General features: G+C 40.4%; 1 protein-coding gene and 1 pseudogene across 1 annotated transcript in view; one reads left to right on the top strand and one right to left on the bottom strand.

The window, feature by feature from the left end:
- Window positions 1-21,941, top strand: part of Ankrd31 (ankyrin repeat domain 31) — a 148,953-nt gene that overhangs the window by 113,252 nt on the left and 13,760 nt on the right. Inside the window, exon 17 of the mRNA XM_087639036.1 lies at window positions 19,524-19,626. Within this exon, the coding sequence (XP_087495162.1) occupies window positions 19,524-19,626 (103 nt within the window). The remainder of the gene's footprint in view (window positions 1-19,523; window positions 19,627-21,941) is intronic.
- On the bottom strand, window positions 18,487-18,587 carry Rnu6-180 (RNA, U6 small nuclear 180; annotated as a pseudogene).

The raw sequence follows: 21,941 nt of genomic DNA on the forward strand, positions 1-21,941 counted from the left end.
CCTAAGGCTTATCTCACTATATTACATTTTCATTTCTGATCATGGCATTATCCTCCAATCACTCAAAGAATTACTTTTCTCCTTTTCAATTTAACCTCTTAGACTGAGTAGCCTCAGTAGCTCAGTCCTGGCTTCTGAATTACAGGCCCATTTAGGACTTCACTGCTTTAGGAACCATCTTATAATAATTGACTCAAAAGAGAAACCATGAATCTTCAAATCCACCTTGGTAGTTTTATGTTAACAGAACACAAGCTAACGTCCTCTGAGAAGAGAGATCCTCAATTAAGAAAATGTCTCCCTAAGATAGGGCTGTACACAGCCTGTAGAGCATTTTCTTAATTAATGGTCAGCAGGGGAGGGACCAACCCACTGTGGATGCTGGGTTCCATAAGAAAGCAGGAGGAGAAAGCCAGTAAGCAGCACCCTTCCATGACCTCTGCCTCCAGGCTCCTGTCCTGTGTGACTTCTCCTGACTTCCTTCAATGAAGAAAGCATAAAGCAGAGAAACCCTTTTCTCCCTAACTTGCCGTTTCTGTTTTAGTCATGTTTCATTACAACAATAGAGACTGTAAGAATAGCTGATACACCTAAACTCCACTAGCCACTTAAGCCGCAAAGCACAAATTATCAAAATTCTCATTTTTGTCCAGCTTAGCTCCCTCCCACTCCCTGCTATGCCCCTAACTTGGCATTCCTCTCAGTGAGTCTCAGCCATGCGTCTTGACCCCTGTAGTGGACACCATATCAGATATCCTGAAGTCAGATGTTTACATTGTGATTCATAACAGCAAAATTACAGTTATAAAGGAGCAATGAAATAATTGTATGATTAGGATCACTATAGTATAAAGAAGTGTTTTAAAGAGTTGCAGCCATAGGAAGGTTGAGCGCTGTTCTAGATCTGGGTGGGAGTAGTTCTAGTACTGTGTTTTACTTGCGTGCTTCAGATTTTGAATGTTAAGTAGTCTGTCTGCTGTGCCTTCTCCACTCCTCTCCACCAAAAACGTGAGTCTTTTTCTCCCGGGGAATCGTTGCAGTATCTACTTTCAGTTCCTCCTTGATCCTTTTCTCCAAGTCCTTCTCATGGATGTGTCATTCCTTTTAATGTTAGCAGTTAACATCTTAGCAGTTAGTATCTTAAATCCCTTTCATTGCAGCATTTTTAAATTGTGATAAATTATACCATTTGCAGATAACAGACTTTTTCCTCATACCATGAGTCTGGCAGGTTGTTGGTTTTGGTTTCTTGACCTAAGGATGCTTTGCTACACAGGAGGACTCACTTTGCCCACAATTTTCTTTTATTGGAACTACTGTGTTACCTGCATTTGAGTAGCTGGCTACTCCATATGGCTCCTGCTATACAAGTGCCTCCCTTATATATAATCTTGCTCCTACTGCTTTCTTATCAGTTGCATCAGCTAGTCATATGGTTTAGCATCTATGTGTAAGTGAGGCACTAAAATATCAGATTATCCTTGGTGTAAGACATACGTCCAGATCATGAACACAGCCTTAGATTACTTTTTTTCTCCATCTATATTAAATTGGGTATTTCTTATTTACATTTCTTTTTTTTTTATCTTTATAAACTTGAGTATTTCTTATTTACATTTCAGTTGTTAGTCCCCTTCCCAGTTTCCAGGCCAACATCCCCCTACCCCTACCCCTCCCCTTCTTTATGGGTGTTCCCCTCCCCATCCTCCCCCCATTACCACCCTCCCCCCAACAATCACGTTCACTTGGGGTTCAGTCTTGGCAGGACCCAGGGCTTCCCCTTCCACTGGTGCTCTTACTAGGATATTCATTGCTACCTATGAGGTCAGAGTCCAGGGTCAGTCCATGTATAGTCTTTGGGTAGTGGCTTAGTCCCTGGAAGCTCTGGTTGGTTGGCATTGTTGTTCATATGGGGTCTCGAGCCCCTTCAAGCTCTTCCAGTCCTTTCTCTGATTCCTTCAACAGGGGTCCCGTTCTCAGTTCAGTGGATTGCTGCTGGCATTCACCTCTGTATTTGCTGTATTCTGGCTGTGTCTCTCAGGAGAGATCTACATCCGGTTCCTGACAGCCTGCACCTCTTTGCTTCATCCATCTTATCTAGTTTGGTGGCCGTATATGTATGGGCCACATGTGGGGCAGGCTCTGAATAGTCGTTCCTTCTGCATCTGTTCTAAATTTTGACTCACTACTCCCTGCCAAGGGTATTCTTGTTCCCCTTTTAGAGAAGGAGTGAAGCATTCGCAATTTGGTCATCCTTCTTGAGTTTCATGTGTTCTGTGCATCTAGGGTAATTCAAGCATTTGGGCTAATAGCCACTTGTCAATGAGTGTATACCATGTGTGTTTTTCTGTGATTGGGTTACCTCACTCAGGATGATATTTTCCAGTTCCATCCATTTGCCTATGACTTTCATAAAGTCATTGTTTTTGATAGGTGAGTAATGTTCCATTGTGTACCACATTTTCTGTATCCATTTCTCCGTTGAAGGGCATCTGGGTTCGTTCCAGCTTCTGGCTATTATAAATAAGGCTGCTATGAACATATGGGAACATGTGTCTTTGTTATATGTTGGGGCATCTTTTGGGTATATGCTCAAGAGGGGTTTAGCTGGGTCCTCAGGTAGTTCAATGTCCAATTTTCTGAGGGACCTGCAGACTGATTTCCAGAATGGTTGTACCAGTCTGCAATCCCACCAACAATGGAGGAGTGTTCCTCTTTCTCCACATCCCTTCCAGCATTTGCTGTCACCTGAGTTTTTGATCTTAGCCATTCTCACTGGTGTGAGGTGAAATCTCAGGGTTGTTTTGATTTGCATTTCCCTTATGACTAAAGATGTTGAACATTTCTTTAGGTGTTTCTCAGCCATTCGGCATTCCTCAGCTATGAATTCTTTGTTTAGCTCTGAACCCCATTTTTAATAGGGTTATTTGTCTCCCTGCGGTCTAACTTCTTGAGTTCTTTGTATATTTTGGATATAAGGCCTCTATCTATTGTAGGATTGGTAAAGATCTTTTCCCAATCTGCTGGTTGCTGTTTTATCCTAACCACAGTGTCCTTTGCTTTACAGAAGCTTTGCAGTTTTATGAGCTCCCATTTGTCGATTCTTGATCTTAGAGCATAAGCCATTGGTGTTTTGTTCAGGAAATTTTCTCCAGTGCCCATGTGTTTGAGATGCTTCCCCACTTTTTCTTCTATTAGTTTGAGTGTATCTGGTTTGATCCACTTGGAGGTCCTTGATAAACCTGGACTTAAGCTTTGTACAGGGTGATAAGCATGGATCGATCTGCATTCTTCTACATGCTGACCTCCAGTTGAACCAGCACCATTTGCTGAAAATGCTATCTTTTTTCCATTGGATGGTTTTGGCTCCTTTGTAAAAAATCAAGTGACCATACGTGTGTGGGTTCATTTCTGGGCGTTCAATTCTATTCCACTGGTCTATCTGCCTGTCTCTGTATCAATACTATGCAGTTTTTATCACTATTGCTCTGTAACACTGCTTGAGTTCAGGGATAGTGATTCCCCCTGAAGTCCTTTTATTGTTGAGGATAGTTTTAGTTATTGTGGGTTTTTGTTATTCCAGATGAATTTGCAAATTGTTCTGTCTAACTCTATGAAGAATTGGGTTGGAATTTTGATGGGGATTGCATTCAATATGTAGATGACTTTTGATAAAAGTGGCCATTTTTACTATGTTAATCCTGCTAATCCATGAGCATGGGAGATCTTTCCATCTTCTGAGATCTTCTTCAATTTCTTTCTTCAGAGGCTTGAAGTTCTTATCATACAGATCTTTCAATTGCTTAGTTAAAATCATACCAAGATATTTTATATTATTTGGGACTATTATGAAGGGTGTCATTTCCCTAATTTCTTTCTTGGCTTGTTTCTCTTATGTGTAGAAGAAGGCTAATGATTTATTTGAGTTAATTTTATACCCAGCCACTTTGCTGAAGGTGTTTATCAGATTTAGTAGTTCTCTGCTGGAACTTTTGGGATCACTTAAATATACAATCATGTCATCTACAAATAGTGATATTTTGACTTCTTCCTTTCCAATCTGTATCCCTTTGATCTCCTTTTGTTGTCTGCTTGCTCTGGCTAGAGTTTCCAGAACTATATTGAATAAGTAGGGAGAGAGTGGGCAGCCTTGTCTAGTCCCTGATTTTAGTGGGATTGCTTCACGTTTCTCTCCATTTAGTTTAATGTTAGCTGCTGGTTTGCCGTATTATGGCTTTTACTATGTTCAGGTATGGGCCTTTAATTCCTATTCTTTCCAGGACTTTTATCATGAAGGGGTGTTGAATTTTGTCAAATGCTTTCTCAGCATCTAATGAAATGATCATGTGGTTTTGTTCTTTCAGTTTGTTTATATAATGGATCACGTTGATGGTTTTCCGTATATTAAACCATCCCTGCATGCCTGGGATGAAGCCTACTTGGTCATGGTGGATGATTGTTTTGATGTGCTCTTGGATTCGGTTTGCCAGAATTTTATTGAGTATTCTTGCGTTGATATTCATAAGGGAAATTGGTCTGAAGTTCTCTTTTTTTTTTTTTTTGGTTGGGTCTTTGTGTGGTTTAGATATAAGAGTAATTGTGGCTTCATAGAAGGAATTCGGTAGAGCTCCATCTGTTTCAATTTTGTGGAATTGTTGGATAGTATTGGTATGAGGTCTTCTATGAAGGTCTGATAGAATTGTGCACTGAACCCATCTGGACCTGGGCTGTTTTTGGTTGGGAGACTTTTAATGTCTGCTTCTATTTCTTTAGGAGTTATACGGTTATTTAAATGGTTTATCTGTTCCTGATTTAACTTTGGTACCTAGTATCTATCTAGGAAATTGTCCATTTCCTCCAGATTTTCAAGTTTTGTTGAATATAGACTTTTGTAGTAGGATCTGATGTTCTTTTTTAATTTCCTCTGATTCTGTTGTTATGTCTCCCTTTTCATTTCTGATTTTGTTAATTTGGACACACTCTCCGTGTCCTCTGGTTAGTCTGGCTAAGGGTTTATCTATCTTTTTGATTTTCTCAAAGAACCAGCTTTTGGTTCTGTTGCTTCTTTGTATAGTCCTTTTTGTTTCTACTTGGTTGATTTCAGCTCTGAGTTTGATTATTTCCTGCCTTCTACTCCTCCTGGGTTTATTTTCTTCTTTTTGTTCTAGAGCTTTTAGGTGTGCTGTCAAGCTGCTGACATATGCTCTTTCCTGTTTCTTTCTTCAGGCACTCAGGGCTATGAGTTTTCCTCTTAGCACAGCTTTCATTGTGTCCCATAAGTTTGGGTATGTTGTACCTTCATTTTCATTAAATTCTAAGAAGTCTTTAATTTCTTTCTTTATTTCTTCCTTGACCAGGTTATCATTGAGTAGAGCATTGTTCAACTTCCATGTATGTGTGGGTGTTCTTTTCTTGTTGTTATTGAAGACCAGCTTTAGCCCATGGTGGTCTGATAAGACGCATGGGATTATTTCTATCTTTCCATATCTGTTGAGGCCTGTTTTATGACCAATTATATGGTCAACTTTGGAGAAAGTACCGTGAGGTGGTGAGAAGAAGGTATATCCTTTTGTTTTAGGATAGAATGTTCTATAAATATCTGTTAAGTCCATTTGGTTCATGACTTCTCTTAGTCTGTCTATGTCTCTGTTTAATTTCTGTTTCCATGATCTGTCCATTGATGAGAGTGGGGTGTTGAAATCTCCTATTATTATGGTGTGAGGTGCAATGTGTGCTTTGAGCTTTAATAAGGTTTCTTTTATGTATGTAGGTTGCCTTGTATTTGGAGCATAGATATTTAGGATTGAGAGTTCATCTTCATGGATTTTTCCTTTGATGAATATGAAGTGTCCTTCCTTATCTTTTTTGATGACTTTTGGTTGAAAATCGATTTTATTCGATATTCGAATGGCTACTCCAGCTTGCTTCTTCAGACCATTTGCTTGGAAAGTTGTTTTCCAGCCTTTTACTCTAAAGTAATATCTGTCTTTGTCTCTGAGGTGTGTTTCCTTTGGGCAGCAGAATGCAGGGTCCTCATTCTGTATCCAGTTTTTTAATGTGTGTGTTTTTATTGGGGGATTGAGTCCATTGATGTTGAGAGATATTAAGGAATAGTGATTGTTGCTTCCTGTTATATTCGTATTTAGAGGTGAGATGTTTGTGTGCTTTTCTTCTCTTTGTCTTGTTGCAAAACGATTAGTTTCTTGCTTTTTCTAGGTTGTAGCTTGCCTCCTTGTGTTGGGCTTTACCATTTATTATCCTTTGTAGGGCTGGATTTGTAGAAAGCTTTTTTGTGTAAATTTGGTTTTGTCATGGAATATCTTGATTTCTCCATCTATGTTAATTGAGGGTTTTGCTGGATACAGTAACCTGGGCTGGCATTTGTGTTCTCTTAGGGTCTGTATGGCATCTGTCCAGGATCTTCTGGCTTTCATAGTCTCTGGTGAGAAGTGGTGTAATTCTGTTAGGTCTGCCTTTATATGTTACTTGACCTTTTTCCCTTACTGCTTTTAATATACTTTCTTTGTTTTGTGCATTTGGTGTTTTGACTAGTATGTGAATGGAGGAGTTTCTTTTCTGGTCCAATCTATTTGGAGTTCTGTAGGCTTTTTGTATGTTTATGGGCATCTCTTTCTTTAGGTTAGGGAAGTTTTCTTCTATGATTTTGTTGAAGATATTTACTGGTCCTTTGAGTTGGGAGTCTTCACTCTCTTCTATACCTATTATCCTTAGGTTTGATCTTCTCATTGAGTCCTGGATTTCCTCTATGTTTTCGGCCAGTAGCTTTTTTCATTTTACATTATCTTTGACAGTTGTGTTGATGATTTCTATGGAATCATCTGTTCCTGAGATTCTCTCTTCCATCTCTTGTATTCTGTTGGTTGTCTACAGCTCCTTGTCTCTTCCTTTGGTTTTCTATATCCAGGGCTGTCTCCCTTTGTGCTTTTCTTTATTGCCTCTATTTCTGTTTTTAATTCCTTCACCTGTCTGATTGTGTTTTCTTGAAATTCTTTCAGGGATTTTTGTGTTTCTTCTCTATAGGCTTCTACTTGTTTATTTGTGTTTTTCTGCATTTCTCTAAGGGAGTTCCTCATGTTTTTCTTGAAGTCCTCTGTCATCATGATCAAATGTGATTCAAACCAAGATCTTGCTTTTCTGGTGTGTTTGGATATTCAGTGTTTGCTTTAATGGGAGAATTGGGCTCCAATCATGCCATGTAGTCTTGGTTTCTGTTGCTTGGTTTCCTGTGCTTGCCATCAGGTTATCTCTGGTGTTACCTTGTTCTGCTATTTCTGACATTGGCTTGACCATCCTATAGGCCTGTGTGTCAGGAGTGCTGTAGACCTGTTTTCCTGTTCTCTTTCAGCCAGTTATGGGAACAGAGTGTTCTGCTTTCAGGCATGTAGTCGTTCCTGTCTCCTGGCTTTCAACTCTTCCTGTGGGCGTGTGTCCTGAGTCCACCAGGCAGTTCACTTGGAGCAGAAAAGTTGGTTTTACCTTTGGTCTTGGGCCTAAAGTCGCTCCTTGGGGCTGGCTTTCAGTTCTCTGTGAGGGCAGCAACCAGAAGTGTCTGGCCCGTCTTCTCCCGGGTCCCTGTGCACAGGGGGCCCAGATGGCACTAGGCATTTTCCTGTAGAGTCAGAAATGTGGGCAGAGAGTAGTCTCCTCTGGCTTCCCAGGCGTGTCTGCCCCTGTGAAGGTCTAGCTTTCCCTCCCACAGGATTTGGATGCAGGGAGCTGTTTGACCAGATCCCTTCAGATCTTTGTGTAGTCTGGACCGCAGCGCTCCCGCAGCTTGAGTGCCCCTATCTTCCTCTGGTATAGCATTGTTTTAGCTGTCCTAGGCTTGTTGTTTTCTATATGAAATTGAGAATTGTTCTTTCACGACCTATTAAGAATTGAGTTGGAGTTTTGGTGGAGATTACATTTAATTTGTACATTGCTTTTGCTTATAAAACAGCCTTTTTCACTATGTTAATCCTACTGATCCAGGAGCATGGGTTATCTTTCTATCTTCTGATATCGTCCTCAGTGTCTTTCTTCAGAGACTTGAAATTCTTGTCATTCAGGTTTTTCACTTGCTTGGTTATAATAATGCCAAGATAATTTAAATTATTTGTGGCTATTGTAAAGTGTGTTGTTTCCCTGATTTATTTCTTAGCCTGTTTATATAAAGGAGGAATAGTGGCGTTTGTTTGTTTGTTTGTTTGTTTGTTTGGTTGGTTGGTTGGTTGGTTTGGTCTGGTTTGAGTTAATTTTGTGTCCAGCCACTTTGCTGAAGCTGTTTATCATCTATAGGAGGTCTCTGGTAGAATTTTGGGGTTCACTTATTTATACTAGCATATCATCTGCAAGTAACAATACTTTGACTTCTTCTCCCATTTGTATCTCCTCGATCTCCTTGATCTCCTCTAGTTGTCTTATTGCTCCGACTAGAACTTCAAGTACTTCATTGACTAGATATGGAGAGAGTGGGCAGACTTATCTTATCCTGACAGATCCCCGAAGGGAGACCCTTACTCAAGTCTCAGGAAATCTCGGACCCCAGACACAGAGAGACCATCTTGGATGTAATACGCACAGGCGAGGTTTATTACGGAGATCTATTACAGAGATCTCCAGGCTGACAGGTATCCCATGCAGGAGACAGAGGTGTCGACCCCGAGTGGCTGGGAGAAGGGCTTTTTAAAGCAAGAAGTCACAAGCTCCAGGAGATGAGGGGATGTCAAAAGGAAATACCAAAAATGTCACAAGGGGAAACTCTCAAAGTCACAGGATTGTTCTTAAGACTCCAGAGTTTAAATGAGGGGAAAGTCAAGCTCTCATTCTCCAGAGAACAGATCTTGATTATTGTTTAGGGTAAATGTTTGTCAGAGTTGATGAAGCATCTGCATCTGAAACACATCTGGTTAGGCTTGGCCATCAGTTTCCTGGAATACTCTCTGCAGGACACAATGGCTGGAGAGCACAATGGGGGCGTGAACAAACATCACAGGGACAGAACAGAACCCATTACTCATTTACTCACGTCAGGTGATAAGCGAAGTGTCAGTGAGTCTGTACCAGTTCTCCTGCGTTTTTAACAATCTGTCTTCCTGAGTCAGATCCTGTTGCTGAGTTTTGAGCTAATTTAAAACTCTTTCAATCCCTTATTTTAATGGAATCACATTAAGTTTCTCTCCATTTAGTTTGATGTTAGCTATTGGCTTGCTGTATATTGTTTTTATTATTTTAGGTAAATTCTCCAAGACTTTTAATATGAAGCGCCATTAGATTTTTGTCAAAGACTTTCAGCATCTAATGAGATGATCATGTTGGGTTTTTTCTTTCAGTTTGTTTATATAGTGGATTGCATTGATTGATTTTTGTTTATTGAACCATCCCTTATCCCTGGGATGAAGCCTAGTTGATCAGTGTGAATGATGTCTTTGATGTGCTCCTGGATTTGGTTTGCAAATATTTCATTGAGTATTTTTGCATCAATGTTCATAAGGGAAATTGATCTGAATTTCTTTCTTTGTTGAGTCTTTATATGGTTTAGATATCAGGGCAACAGTGGCCTCATAGAATGAGTTTGACAGTGTTCCTTCTGTTTCTGTTTTGTGGAATAATTTAAGGAGTGTTGGCATTAGTTCTTCTTTGAAATCTTCTAGAATTCTTTGGTAAAACCTTCTGGCCCTGTTTTCTTGTTTGTTTGTTTGTTTAGCAATGTTTAATGTCTGCTTCTATTTCCTTGGAGGTTATAGGACTATTTAGATTGTTTCTCTAATCTTGATTTAACCTTGGTGAGTGGAATCCATTCAGAAAATTGTCCATTTTTTTATTTTACAGTTTTGTGGAGTACAGGCTTTTGAAGTAAGACCTAATAATTCTTTGTATTTCCTCAGTGTTTGTTATTATATGCCCTTTAGATGTAGTTCCTCCTGGCAGTTCCACTCTTTGTGGTCTGGATAGCAAGTTTAATAGTAAACACCAAATACAAATTAGTAGCAACATCAAAATCTAGCAGAGGGGTTGGGGATTTAGCTCAGTGGTAGAGCGCTTGCCTAGGAAGCGCAAGGCCCTGGGTTCGGTCCCCAGCTCCGAAAAAAAGAACAAAAAAAAAAAATCTAGCAGAGACAGCAAGATTCTGCAGATTCCACAGAAGCAGCCAGAATCAACCAGATTACCAAGGGAAGTTCCTTGGTGTATTTCTCTCTACAAAGTGAAGACGAGTGAAGACCAGCAAAGCATTTCATAGTGTAGCAATGCAAGAGTATCCTCTCACTGTTTGTGGGGTTCTATTTATGTTCTTTCTACACACCACACATCCTCAAGTGTCTCTTTTCAGCAAAGCACTGCATGCCCTCTCATAAGACAGCTTCCAGAAAAAAACACCATGTGACATAACTGAGTTGTTGAAAAAAAAACCATAAATTTCCTTTTGGCACTTCTTTCATTGTGTCCTGTAAGTTTGGGTATGTTGTGCCTTCATTTTTATTGAATTCTTAAAGCCTTTAATTTCTTCTTTGGCCCAGTGGTCATTGAGGAGAGAGTTTTTCATTTTCCATGAGCTCATAAGCTTTCTGTTGTTTCTGTTGTTGTTGAAGTCTAGCTTTAATCATTGGTGATTTAATAAGATACAAAGGGTAAATTCAGTCTTCTTGTATCTGTTGAAACTTGCTTTGTGATCATATGGTCAAATTTGGAGAAGGCTCAATGAGATATTGAGAAAATATATTCTTTTATGTTTGGGTCAAATGTTCTGTAGATATCTGTTAGGTCCAGTCCATTTGATTTATAATGTCTCTTAGTTGCATTATTTCTCTGTTTAGTTTCTGTTTCAATGACCTGTCCATTGGTAAGAGTAGAGTGTTGAAGTCTCCCACTAGTAGCCTTTGGGGTCCGATGTGTGATTTCAACTTTAGTAATGTTTCTTTTATGAATGTGGGTTCCTTTGCATTTGGGCCATAGATATTCAGGATTGAGATGTCATCTGGTGGCTTTTTCCTTTGAAGAATATGAAGTGTCCTTTCCCATACATGTTGGTTATTTTTGCTTGAACGACTATTTTAGCTATTAGCTATTAGATATTTTAGATATTAGATAATAGAATGGCTACTCTAGCTTGTTTCTTTGGCCCATTTGCTGAGAAAACCTTTTTTCCTGACCTTTACTCTGAGGTTGTGTCTTCCTTGCTAAAATATGTTTCTTGTATGCAGCAGAGTGATGCATCCTGTTTTTGAATCCATTCTGTTAGCTTGTATCTTTTTATTAGGGAATTGATATTAAGAGATATTAATGACCAATAATTACTAGTTCCTATAGAATGTTTGTGCGTGCGTGCGTGCGTGCGTGCGTGCGTGTGTGTGTGTGTGTGTCTGTGTTGGGGGGGAAGATTATCTTCTTTTGGTTTTGCTGGTGTGAAATTATTCTTTTGTTTTCTTGGGTGTAGTTACCCTCCTTGTGTTGGAGTTTTTCTTCTAGTGTAAAGATGCTGTTTAAATTGGTTTTGTCATAGGTGTTCTTGTTTTCTCCATTTATGGTGATTGAAAGTTTTGCTGAATAAAGTAGTCTGGGATTACATCTGTGGTCTCTTAGGGTCTGCAACACACCTGCCTGGGCCCTTCTGGCTTTTAGAGTCTTGAGAAGTCAGGTGTAATTCTGATAGGACTGACTTTATATGTTATGCTTTTCTCCCTTGCAGCTTTTAATATTTTTGTTCTGTACATTTAGTGTTTTGATTATTATGTAGCTGAAGATTTTCTTTTCTGGTTCATTCTATTTGAAGTTTTGTAAGCCTTTTGTATGTTTATAGGCATCTCTTTCTTTTGGTAAGGAAAATTTTCTTCTATGATTTTGTTGAAGATATTTTCTGGACCTTTGAGCTGGGAATCTTCTATTCCCTTTATTGTTGGGTTGGGTGGTATCACAGTGCCCCCAGTTTCCTAGATCTTTTATGATAGAAACTTTTTAGATTTAGCATTGTCTTTGACCAATGTATTAATTTCTTCTATTGTATCTTCTATTGTATCTTCTAAACCTGAGATTCTCTCTTACATCTCCTGTATTCTGTTGGTGATGCTTGCCTCTGTAGTTCCTGTTCTCTTTCCTAGGTTTTCCATCTCCAGGATTGTCTAGTTCGTGTTTTATCTTTATTGCTTTTATTTCCACTTGCAGGTCTTGACCAATTTTAATCATTTTCTTCACCTGTTTGATTGTATTTTCCTGTATCTCTTTGTATGTATTTGTTTCCTCTTTAAGAACTTCTACATGGTTGATTGTACTTTCCTGTATTTATTTAAGGTATTTATTCATTTCCTTATTAAAGGCCTCTATCATTTTCATAAGATTAGATTTTTTAGGTCGTTTTCCTACCCCTCAGGTGTGTTAAGATATCTAGAGCTTGGCTGTAGTAGGATTTCTGCGTTCTGGTGGTGCCATATTGCCCTGGGTTTTATTGATTGTCTTCTTACACTGCCCTTTAGCCACCAGACCCTGGTCTTGGCAGGCCTGGTAGTCCTTGATGTCAGCAGGCCTTTGGGGATGCAGGCAGAGCTGATGGTCCTATAGCTGCATGCCCCCTCAGATTGCAGGTAGAGATGTGGACCAGAAGATGGCGCCCACGAGGACTGGGCAGGCCTCATGGCTGCTGAGATGCTGAGTGTGGCATCTCACCTGGTGGCTTCAGCAGGTCTCTGGGAATGCAGTGCAGAGGAGGCAGCTTACAATGTGTTTTGATCACGTCCATCCTCCATTTCCTCCATCCAATTTCTCCCCTACCCCACCACCACAGTTCCCTCCCCCTCCCTCACTTCCCCTGCCCCCTCTCAACTGTGGAGCCCACTTAGTCCTGCCAGAATGTGCATTGGTGCCATCTACTGGAACATAAAGCATGTAATCTGTTAGGAACCACATCCCTGAAGAAAACTGAGTCTCCTGTCCCAGCAACCATTCATTGATAATAGTTCCTCAGCTAGGGTGGGATTTTCTGGCTTGATCTTGTGCACACAGGTGCAACCTCTGTCAGTTCATAAGTGCAACTGAAAGGAAAATTATACAGATTTAAGGTTTAAAAATATGAAGTTAAAAGAGTAAGTTTCAAAATTCACAACCTCAGGGCTAAACACTGTGAAAAGCAAGTCCAGGCAGCCCCGCCCTGCCGCTAGAACTAACAGACCATAAAAGGAAAGGAATGCAGAACAGACCAGGAGTACCGGATCTGACTCACAGGCCACCTGGCAGGAAGAGATAAGCCCCCAGCCCCCGACGTTCAGGACGCCCCAAACTTGCCAATGTGTGTAGCTATACCTTATTACCTCATCATGTGAAATAGCCAATCATATGTGAACATGTCTATGTGCCTCGTTTGAATCCACCAATCCCCGTAACTATGCATCTGCTTCTGTACGCCCACTTCTGCTTCCCCAAACCCTATAAAAGCCCCATGCTGGAGCTGCTGGGCGCACAAGTCCTCTGAAGAGACTGTGTGCCCGCAGGTACCTGTGTTTTCCAATAAACCCTCTTGCTGATTGCATCCGAGTGGACTCGGCTCGGTCATTGGGCGCTTGGGTCTCCTCCTGAGGGCAAGGTCCTCTCCGGGAGTCTTTTACAACTACACTGCTGTATCCAGAAACTACTGTTTTCCTATAGTCATCCTCTGCCTCAACCTCTCAGATCTTAACCCCACCCCCTCTTGTGATAATACCTGGGGATGTGATAATTTAAAAAATTATTTGAAAACTTTTTTAATAAAATTATGGTCCCCATGTTTGTTGGTACATATATTTAAATTGTTTCATCTTTTTTAATTGTTTCCTTTATTATCATGTAGTGGCCTTCTTTGTCTCTTCTGATTTGGGTTTAAAGTCTGTCTTAGTGGATATCAGAAAGGTATAGCAGCTTCTTTTCAGTGTCTGTGTAATAGTTTTCATTCTTTGACTTGTGAAGTGCCCATATTTCTGTCAGTCTTAGAGGCAGCTTTGCTGGCGATGGTTCTCTTGGCTGGCAGTTCTTTACTTCCAGAGCTTGCAGGACAGCGTGCCTGTTTCTTGAGCCCCCATAGACTACCAAGAGTTAAATCCAGTGCAGACGCATAAAGGTCTCATTCAAGCACAGCAGGATGCGGAGGTGAAGCCCTGAGCTCTGTTTCAAGCAAGCATTTATAGAGGTGAGCAAACAAGTAAGGAGATTTCAGCTTAGCACATATCTGATTGGGGGGTGGGGGGTATGGAATTTGTTGACCTTTAAAATGATTGGCTGGTCCTGGGAGCCAAACCATAAACTTTCATAAGTAAGTGTCTTTAGGTACAGCAGTATCTCTGCCTTCCTCCTGAGTAGTGGCTGTTAGGGACTGGCCTGAGACCAGTGCTAGGTGCAGGCAGTAGGTAACTCAAGTTCAACCTTAGGGCAGGTTCTCTAAGACGGAACCCTAACCCAAGATGGATTGGTCTGATCTCTCAACATCATCCCCACTTTGTAGGTTCCTGAGGCAAGAGCTAATGTTATCCGATGTCTCTGCTTGCACTTTAAATGTTTTCCTTTGCTTTGTATTTTTGATATCTTAACTATAAAATGTAATAGAGTTCTTCTCTGACCATGTCTTTTTTGAGATCTTCATCTTTCCTTTCTGAATGTCTATTCCCTATGTGTTTCCTGCTCATCTCAGCTTCTTTCTCAGTCTGTGGGTTCTTAGGTTGTACCCCACAGTCCTTGGATGTCAGAGTCAGCCATGGTCACTTTCTACCTTCCTCACTTCTGAGTGGAGTAGTTCATCCACCTTTCCTTTCCTCTCTCGTGCTCTTTCTCTGCTTTTTCAAATCTATTGTGAACACTGTTTACTGTATTTTCTATCACATTTATTGGAGTTTTCACTTTCAACATTTCTATTTTTTTTTTGTTTCTTTTCAGAATATCAGTGTCCTTGCTATATTGTTCATTTGTGTTTCTAACATTTTACTCTGTGTTGCTGAATTTTCTTTTTAGGTGCTAGATTTAACTCATGTTTTGTTTTGTTTTCTTGCAAATCATTGATCATTTTTACCAGAAAACTTTTGGGATTTTGTGGCATTTTACTGTTTGAATAATGTTGAGTCCTGTGGTTGACCAGTTAATAATCTTTGGGGGATGGTCATGTTCTCTTACATTTCGTGTTTCTTGCACTTTTGTGCTGCAGAATTACTCATCTGTTGCTTTATAATATATCCTCTAGATTTGGAGGTGGGGTAAGGGATAGTGTTGAGCAGCCTGTTCTTAAAGACTTCATTGATCCCTGCTAGGTGGTGGTGCACACCTTTAATCCCTACACTCAGGCACCATAGGCAGGTAGATCTTTGTGACTTCAAGGCCAGCCTGGCCTACTTAGGAAGTTCCAGAACAGCTTAGGCAATTTAAAGGGAAAGCCTATAAATAAACAAATAAATAAATAAGACAGACAGACTGACTGACTGACTGACCGACTGACTGACTTGGTAAAAGACAACTCCAGTATGAGAATTCCTAAACATCCTTGAAGCCAGCAGTCATATCTCCCTGAGCCTGCCTTCTGTCTTCACCTCTCTTCCTCTGCCTACTTCCTTATAGAAAATAGACTTTGACACAACAAAAATAAGCCCGTCTCACTTCTGTTAACTGACTCAGAGCATGCAGTGGGAAATGTCTGTTCAATGTATGGTGGTAACAAAGCTGGATATCCATCTGCAGAAGAATGAAATGAGATACATATCTTTCACCTTGTACAAAAGCCAATTTGAAATGAATGAAAAACCTTAATTTAAAACCTGAAATGCCAAACTATTAGAGGAAAACATAGAGCGTGCTCTTCAAGACATTGGGGTAGGCAAGAAACACCAAAACCAACACCTTCAAACTGCCAGTTAACAAATGAACTAATAAAAAAATAAACAGTTTGCAAAAGAAGAAACACGAATGGCCAGTACTGTCTTTTAAAAAGTGTTTGACATCTCTAGTCATCAGGAAAATTCAAATCAACTACTTTGAGATGTTTCCTTACTCCATCAGAATATTGTTATAAAAATCTGACAGCTAATGTTGGGGAGGAGGTAGAAAAGAGGAACCTTGTTCTCTGCTGGTGAGAATTCAAGTTAATACAGCCATTGTGGAAATCAATATGTGAGTTCCTCAAAAAAATTAAAAGAATACCATATATCCCAGCTATCTTCTGGGCATATACTCTGAGCAGTCTCCACCAGTAGAGACACTTGTATATCCGTGTTTACTGCTACACTACTTATGAGAGCAAGGAAGTAGAATGATCCCACATGACAGCAAACAGACAACTCAGTAATGGAAATGTGGTGATATACAAAAGGGAGAGAGACATGAATTAGGAAATTGGCAGCAAAGTGAATAGACTTGGAATATACTATTATGTGAGCTCACCTGGACTCAGAAAGGGAAAAAATGCGTATCCCAAGAGTCTGAAAAGGGGAAATCTTCAGTGTTGCTATGGGATGCAAGCAAAAAGACACATGAGTTGTGAAAGAAGTTATAAAGCTGGTTATTTTTCCAGTTTCAACTCTGTCATAGGCTTTTCTGTTCTTTGTTGTGGATAAGCCCGTAGAAATCTAATTGGTAGTAAAAGCTTAAAACCCTGAGCAAAGTTCCTTTGCTTCAGAATGGCCATTCTCACTACGGAAGATTACTGTGATGTGTAGAGTATGGGACTAGGCAAGCGCTTGTTTGAGTGGTTACCATATTCTAGCTATTTTTTATTTGTAAGTTCATTGCAATAAAATGATTTTTTAAATTCAGGGCTTTAGAAAGAAGAGATATTGTAGTAAAGCATACTTTGTTTCAGTCTTACAAGGATCTGGTGGGCTTGGTGGGCAAGGCTTTTGTCAATAGAGTTTACACAAGTCTTTATTAAAGATAAATCAGCCAGTGAGTCCCAGACCACATGTGTCGTGCTCATTATGTTCTGTCTTTATTAAGTCCTCTATCCTGTCAGAAAGTTTTGAGGAACTACAAGATCTAGTTTAACATCTATAAAATGTATGACATTTTTAAAATAGATTTTTTTTTTCTTTTTTCTTTTTTTCGGAGCTGGGGACTGAACCCAGGGCCTTGCGCTTGCTAGGCAAGCGCTCTACCACTGAGCTAAATCCCCAACCCCTTAAAATAGATTTTTTAATTCAGTGTATTTTCTGATTGCTTTTCATTGGGGGTGTTGTTTGTTTGTCTGTTTGTCTGTTTGTCTGTTTGTTTAGACAAGTTCTTATTCTGTAACCTAGGCTGCACTGAAAACCATTATGTAGGCCAGACTGTCTTTGAACGTGGCAATGATCCTCCTCCTCTGCCTCTGAAGTCCTAATAATAGGCATGCACTGTTCCACCCAGTTCAGTGCATTAAAGCTGTGTGTGCCTCACTTCCAATGACTTGTGTACGCCACTTTACAGTAGCTACCACCTTAAAATTACCCAGCACTTCCTGGTAGAAATATGGTAGTGAAATCTGAGGTATAAGTGCAACCATACTTAGTCTGCTCTCTTTCTTTTATTTTCTTTAACATTTTTTATTGGATTTTTTTAAAATTTACATTTCAAATGTTATCCCCTTTCCTTGTTTCCATAAACTCCCTATCCCATCCCCCTCCCCCTTCTTCTATGAGAGTGTTCCTCCACCCACCCCTTCCTGCCTCCCCACCCTGATATTCCCCTACTCTGGGGGTTCAGCCTTGGCAGGATCAAGGGCTTCTCCTCCCATTGGTGCCCAACAAGACCATCCTCTGCTACATTTGCAGCTGGAACCATGAGTCTGTTCATGTGTACTCTTTGGATGGTGGTTTAGTCCCTGGGAGCTCTGGTTGCTTGGTATTGTTGTTCTTATGGGGTTGCAAACCCCTTCAGCTCCTTCAATCCTTTCTCTCCTCCAATGGGGACCCTGTTCTCAGTTCAATGCTTGGCTGCGAGCATCCACCTCTGTATTTGTCAGGCTCTGGCAGAGCCTCTCAGGAAACAGCTATATCAGGCTCCTGTCAGCATGCACCTCTGGGTTTGGTGGCTGTATGTATATTGACTAGATCCCCAGGTGGGGCAGTCTCTGAATGGCCTTTCCTTCAGTCTCTACTCCAAACTTTGTCTCTGTATTTCCTCCAATGAATATTTTTGTTCCCCCTTCTAAGAAGGACTGAAGCATCTGCACTTTGGTCGTCCTTCTTGAGCTTCATGTGGTCTGTGGATTGTGTCTTGGATAATCCGAGCTTTGGAGCAAGACAATATATACAAACCCATCATTCCTAATGTTGGTTCTTTGAAAACTGACAAGTAATATTTATGGGGCCTTTCCATTCTATGACAAGAAAGGAGGAATTGACACACTGGGAAGATGGGTTCTATCCCATTTTTTTCTTCAGACTTTGATTTATGATTGGGCCCAAAGGGTTCCTTCATCTTATAGATCTCCTATTACCTGGTTACTCTGTTCAGTTTAGCTAGAATTTATTAAATACTCAGAATATACTGAACAACCATGTCACCTTTTTCCTTTCAATCCTAACTTAATAAGCTGCAGGTAATTCTTTGCGCAGGGCCCTTGCTAATCTTCTCTGTATCGTTCCAATTTTAGTATATGTGCTGCCGACGAGCACTGCAGGGAATTCTTTAAAAACACACAAACTGTGACAGGGATTTAAGAGCCTTACTGAAGAGCTAGAACTTGCAAGTCTTTCATTCCATAATGGCAGGAACTAGGAGGCACAGATCATGTTCTCAGAAACCTCATGACTTAATGGAAGCAAGACACATTAAATCGTTTTAGTGAGATAAATGCTGTGAGAGAAACAGAAGCACAGATATTGTAGGAGCATATTGGGAGTATCATTCTTACACTTAGAGGTTACAGACGTATGCTCTGAAGAGAGAAATGTTCAGATTGAATCCTGACACATTGTCCACATGGACACTCCCCCCGGGAGTGTTTTACTAGAATGTCTGTAGCTGAGAGTAGAGAGCTCTTTGAAAGTCTGCCTCCACTCTCCCATTTACATGCAGATATTTTCAAACTGTTAGCTTTTAAGCCAATAATATTATCTAAATTCATAAGCACATTTAAAATTTTTTAAATACAGACCTAAATGTTAGGTGATCAATGTGATTAGTTAGATATCTCATTTCCTGAAAAGTGCTATTATTTTTATGGTTAGTTTTGTTGTAATGTTCATCTTTCAGTTACAAAGTATCAGGTGCTAGATTAATAGTTGTTAGCTGTCAGACATGTGGTATTAATGGCAAACAGAAGCTGGCAGATTTTCCCCATACAGGTGAGAGAGTAAATTACAATTTGGACATCACTGATACATGACTTCTGCCACAAGAATTTAATTCTCTTCTAACCCCAAAGCAGTCAGACATGTTAAATAGAAGAATGTAACTATATTCCAACAAAATATTTTTATAAAAATAAAGGTGGCAGGTTAGACATGGCTGTGATCTGTAGTTTTATTAAGCAAATTGTTTACAAAAATCAGTTTTTTAGGAAATGATTATATTTGCCTCTTACAAATTGTATGATTTTTAAATCACAGGTAACATACCTTGGAAAGGAGCTTTTGAAGTATGTTTCTGAAGCACCTCCTGTTTCTGCAGAACCGAGTAGCACACCTCAGCAGCACCAGCCTTGCCTCTCAGGTACACGTGGCCCAAAAGCTAGTTGGTAGTTGTGGGGCAGACATACACAAGCCTAATGAGACAGTACTAACTTCTTTTCCCATTAGGTAAAATTCATAATTAGTCATTATAATTACCATTTTAACACAAAAATCCAGTGGCATTTAGTATAACAATACCACCTCTGTGTAGCTTCAAAATGCTGTCTTGATTTTCAAAGAACCCTGTACTCCTTCAGCAGTTACTCCATTTCTCTCCTTCCCACAGTCCCTAGGAGTTGCTTTCTCTCTGGATGATGTGCTGCTGCTGCCGCTGCTGCTGCTGCTACTGCTGCTCCTCTTCCTCCTCCTCCTCCTCTTCTTCCTCTTATTCCTCTTATTCCTCTTCTTCCTCCTCTTCCTCCTCTTCTTCCTCCTCCTCCTCTTCTTCTTTTATTGGATTTTTCTTTATTTACATTTCAAATGTTATCCCCTTTCTCAGTTTCCCATATCCCACTCCCCCTCCCCCTGCTTCTATGAGGGTGTTCCCCCATGCCTTCCTTCCTCCTTGTCCTGACATTCCCCTACACTGGGGGTTCAGCCTTGGCAGGACCAAGGGCTTTTCCTCCCATTGGTGCCCAACAAGGCCATCCTGTGCTACACATGCAGTTGGAGCCATGGGTCTGACCATGTATAGTCTTTGGATGCTGGTTTAGTCCCTGGGAGCCCTGGTTGGTTGGCATTGCTGTTCTCATGTTCTTCAGCTCCTTCAATCCTTTCTCTAACTACTCCAACGGGCACCTCGTTCTCAGTTCAGTGGTTGCCTGCAAGCATCTGCCTCTGTATTTGTCAGGCTCTGGCAGAGCCTCTCAGGAGACAACTCTATCAGACTCCTGTCAGCTTGGGTTTGTTCTCCTAAATATGTTATAGAAGTGGGATGATGCTCTGTGGCCTCCTATTATCTGCACGGTGGTTTTGACGATTATCCATGTCATAGCATGTGCTCATCCTTTGTTCCTTTTCACGACTGAATAACACTAGGCTATGAGAACGCCACAGTTGATTTATTCACCATTTGAACATATGAGCCGTTTCCACTTCAGGGTATTGTGAACAGTGCTGTTGATGAACATGCACACACATGTAGTTGGTTGAATACCTGTCTTGGGCTCTTGTGGCTATATCGCTAGGAATGCAATTGGTTTGTTGTAAAGTAACTCTAGGTTTTATTCTAGAATACCCAGGCTGTTCCATAACATCAGGACCATTTTACATTCCCACAGTAATGATCAAAGATTCCAAGTTTCCGTGTCCCCAGTAATAGTTGTGTTGGTTTATTGTCCTAGACATAGTTGCTTCTAGGAAATTTTTAGATGATATCATCTTTTTCATCAATTCCTTTATCTGAATCTATTCTAAAATCACTGAGTGGTTTTTAAGTATCACACAGTGACTTGTTATGTTCATATATTTCCTGAAAACTTGTACTAAAAGGAATCTTTGCTTATTAAACTAATACTGTTTGTGAAATGGAAATAATATTATCCTGAAAAATCTAAAGATTCAGTCTCACAAATGAGTGTCACACCTTGACTTAATTGAAAAGAGCAAAGCACAATCCCGAGAATTAGATATAACCAACATTTATTTCCCTCCTCTGCTACAGCATCCCTCCTTTTATTTCAGTGTCTCTGCCATGCCAGTTAATGATAATATAGGCAGAGGGATGCTGCACAGAAAACGATGATATTGCGATGAATAAGGTCAGGAACCAAACAGGACTCCTGTTGTCCTACCAGGATTCCCTGGGATTATTAATTTTCTTATAATAGGGCTCCATAATTCAAACTACTTCTCTTCTCTAACTTATTCTTAATCCTAATCCACCTTAACTTCTTAGAATCCTGTCTTTAAAAAAAATACTGGGCTGGCAAATTTGGTGTCAACTCAAAACAAGCTAAAGTCATCTTAGAAGAGGGAATCACTTGAGAAAATGCCTCCATAGTTGTAGGGCATTTTCTTGATTAGTGATTGATGGGGGAGGGCCCAGCTCATTGTATGTGGTGGTATCTTTGGGCTGGTGGTCCTGGATTCTATACAAAAGCAAGCTGAGCAACCCATAGAGCAAGCCAACAAGCAGCACCTCTCCACGGCCTCTGTGCCAGCTCCTGCCTCCAGGTCCTGCCCTGCTTGAGTTCCTGTCCTGACTTCCTTCAGTGATGAACAGCATTATGGAAGTATGAGCCAAATAAACCCTTCCCTTCCCACGTTGCATTTGGTCATAGTGTTTTATTGCAGCAATAGAAACCCAACTGAGACAAACCCCTCGTCATGGTAGATGGCTTCTTCCAGTTTTGT

This window comes from Rattus norvegicus, chromosome 2, assembly GCF_021556685.1.
Source record: "Rattus norvegicus strain SHRSP/BbbUtx chromosome 2, alternate assembly SHRSP_T2T, whole genome shotgun sequence".
NCBI lineage: Eukaryota > Metazoa > Chordata > Mammalia > Rodentia > Muridae > Rattus > Rattus norvegicus.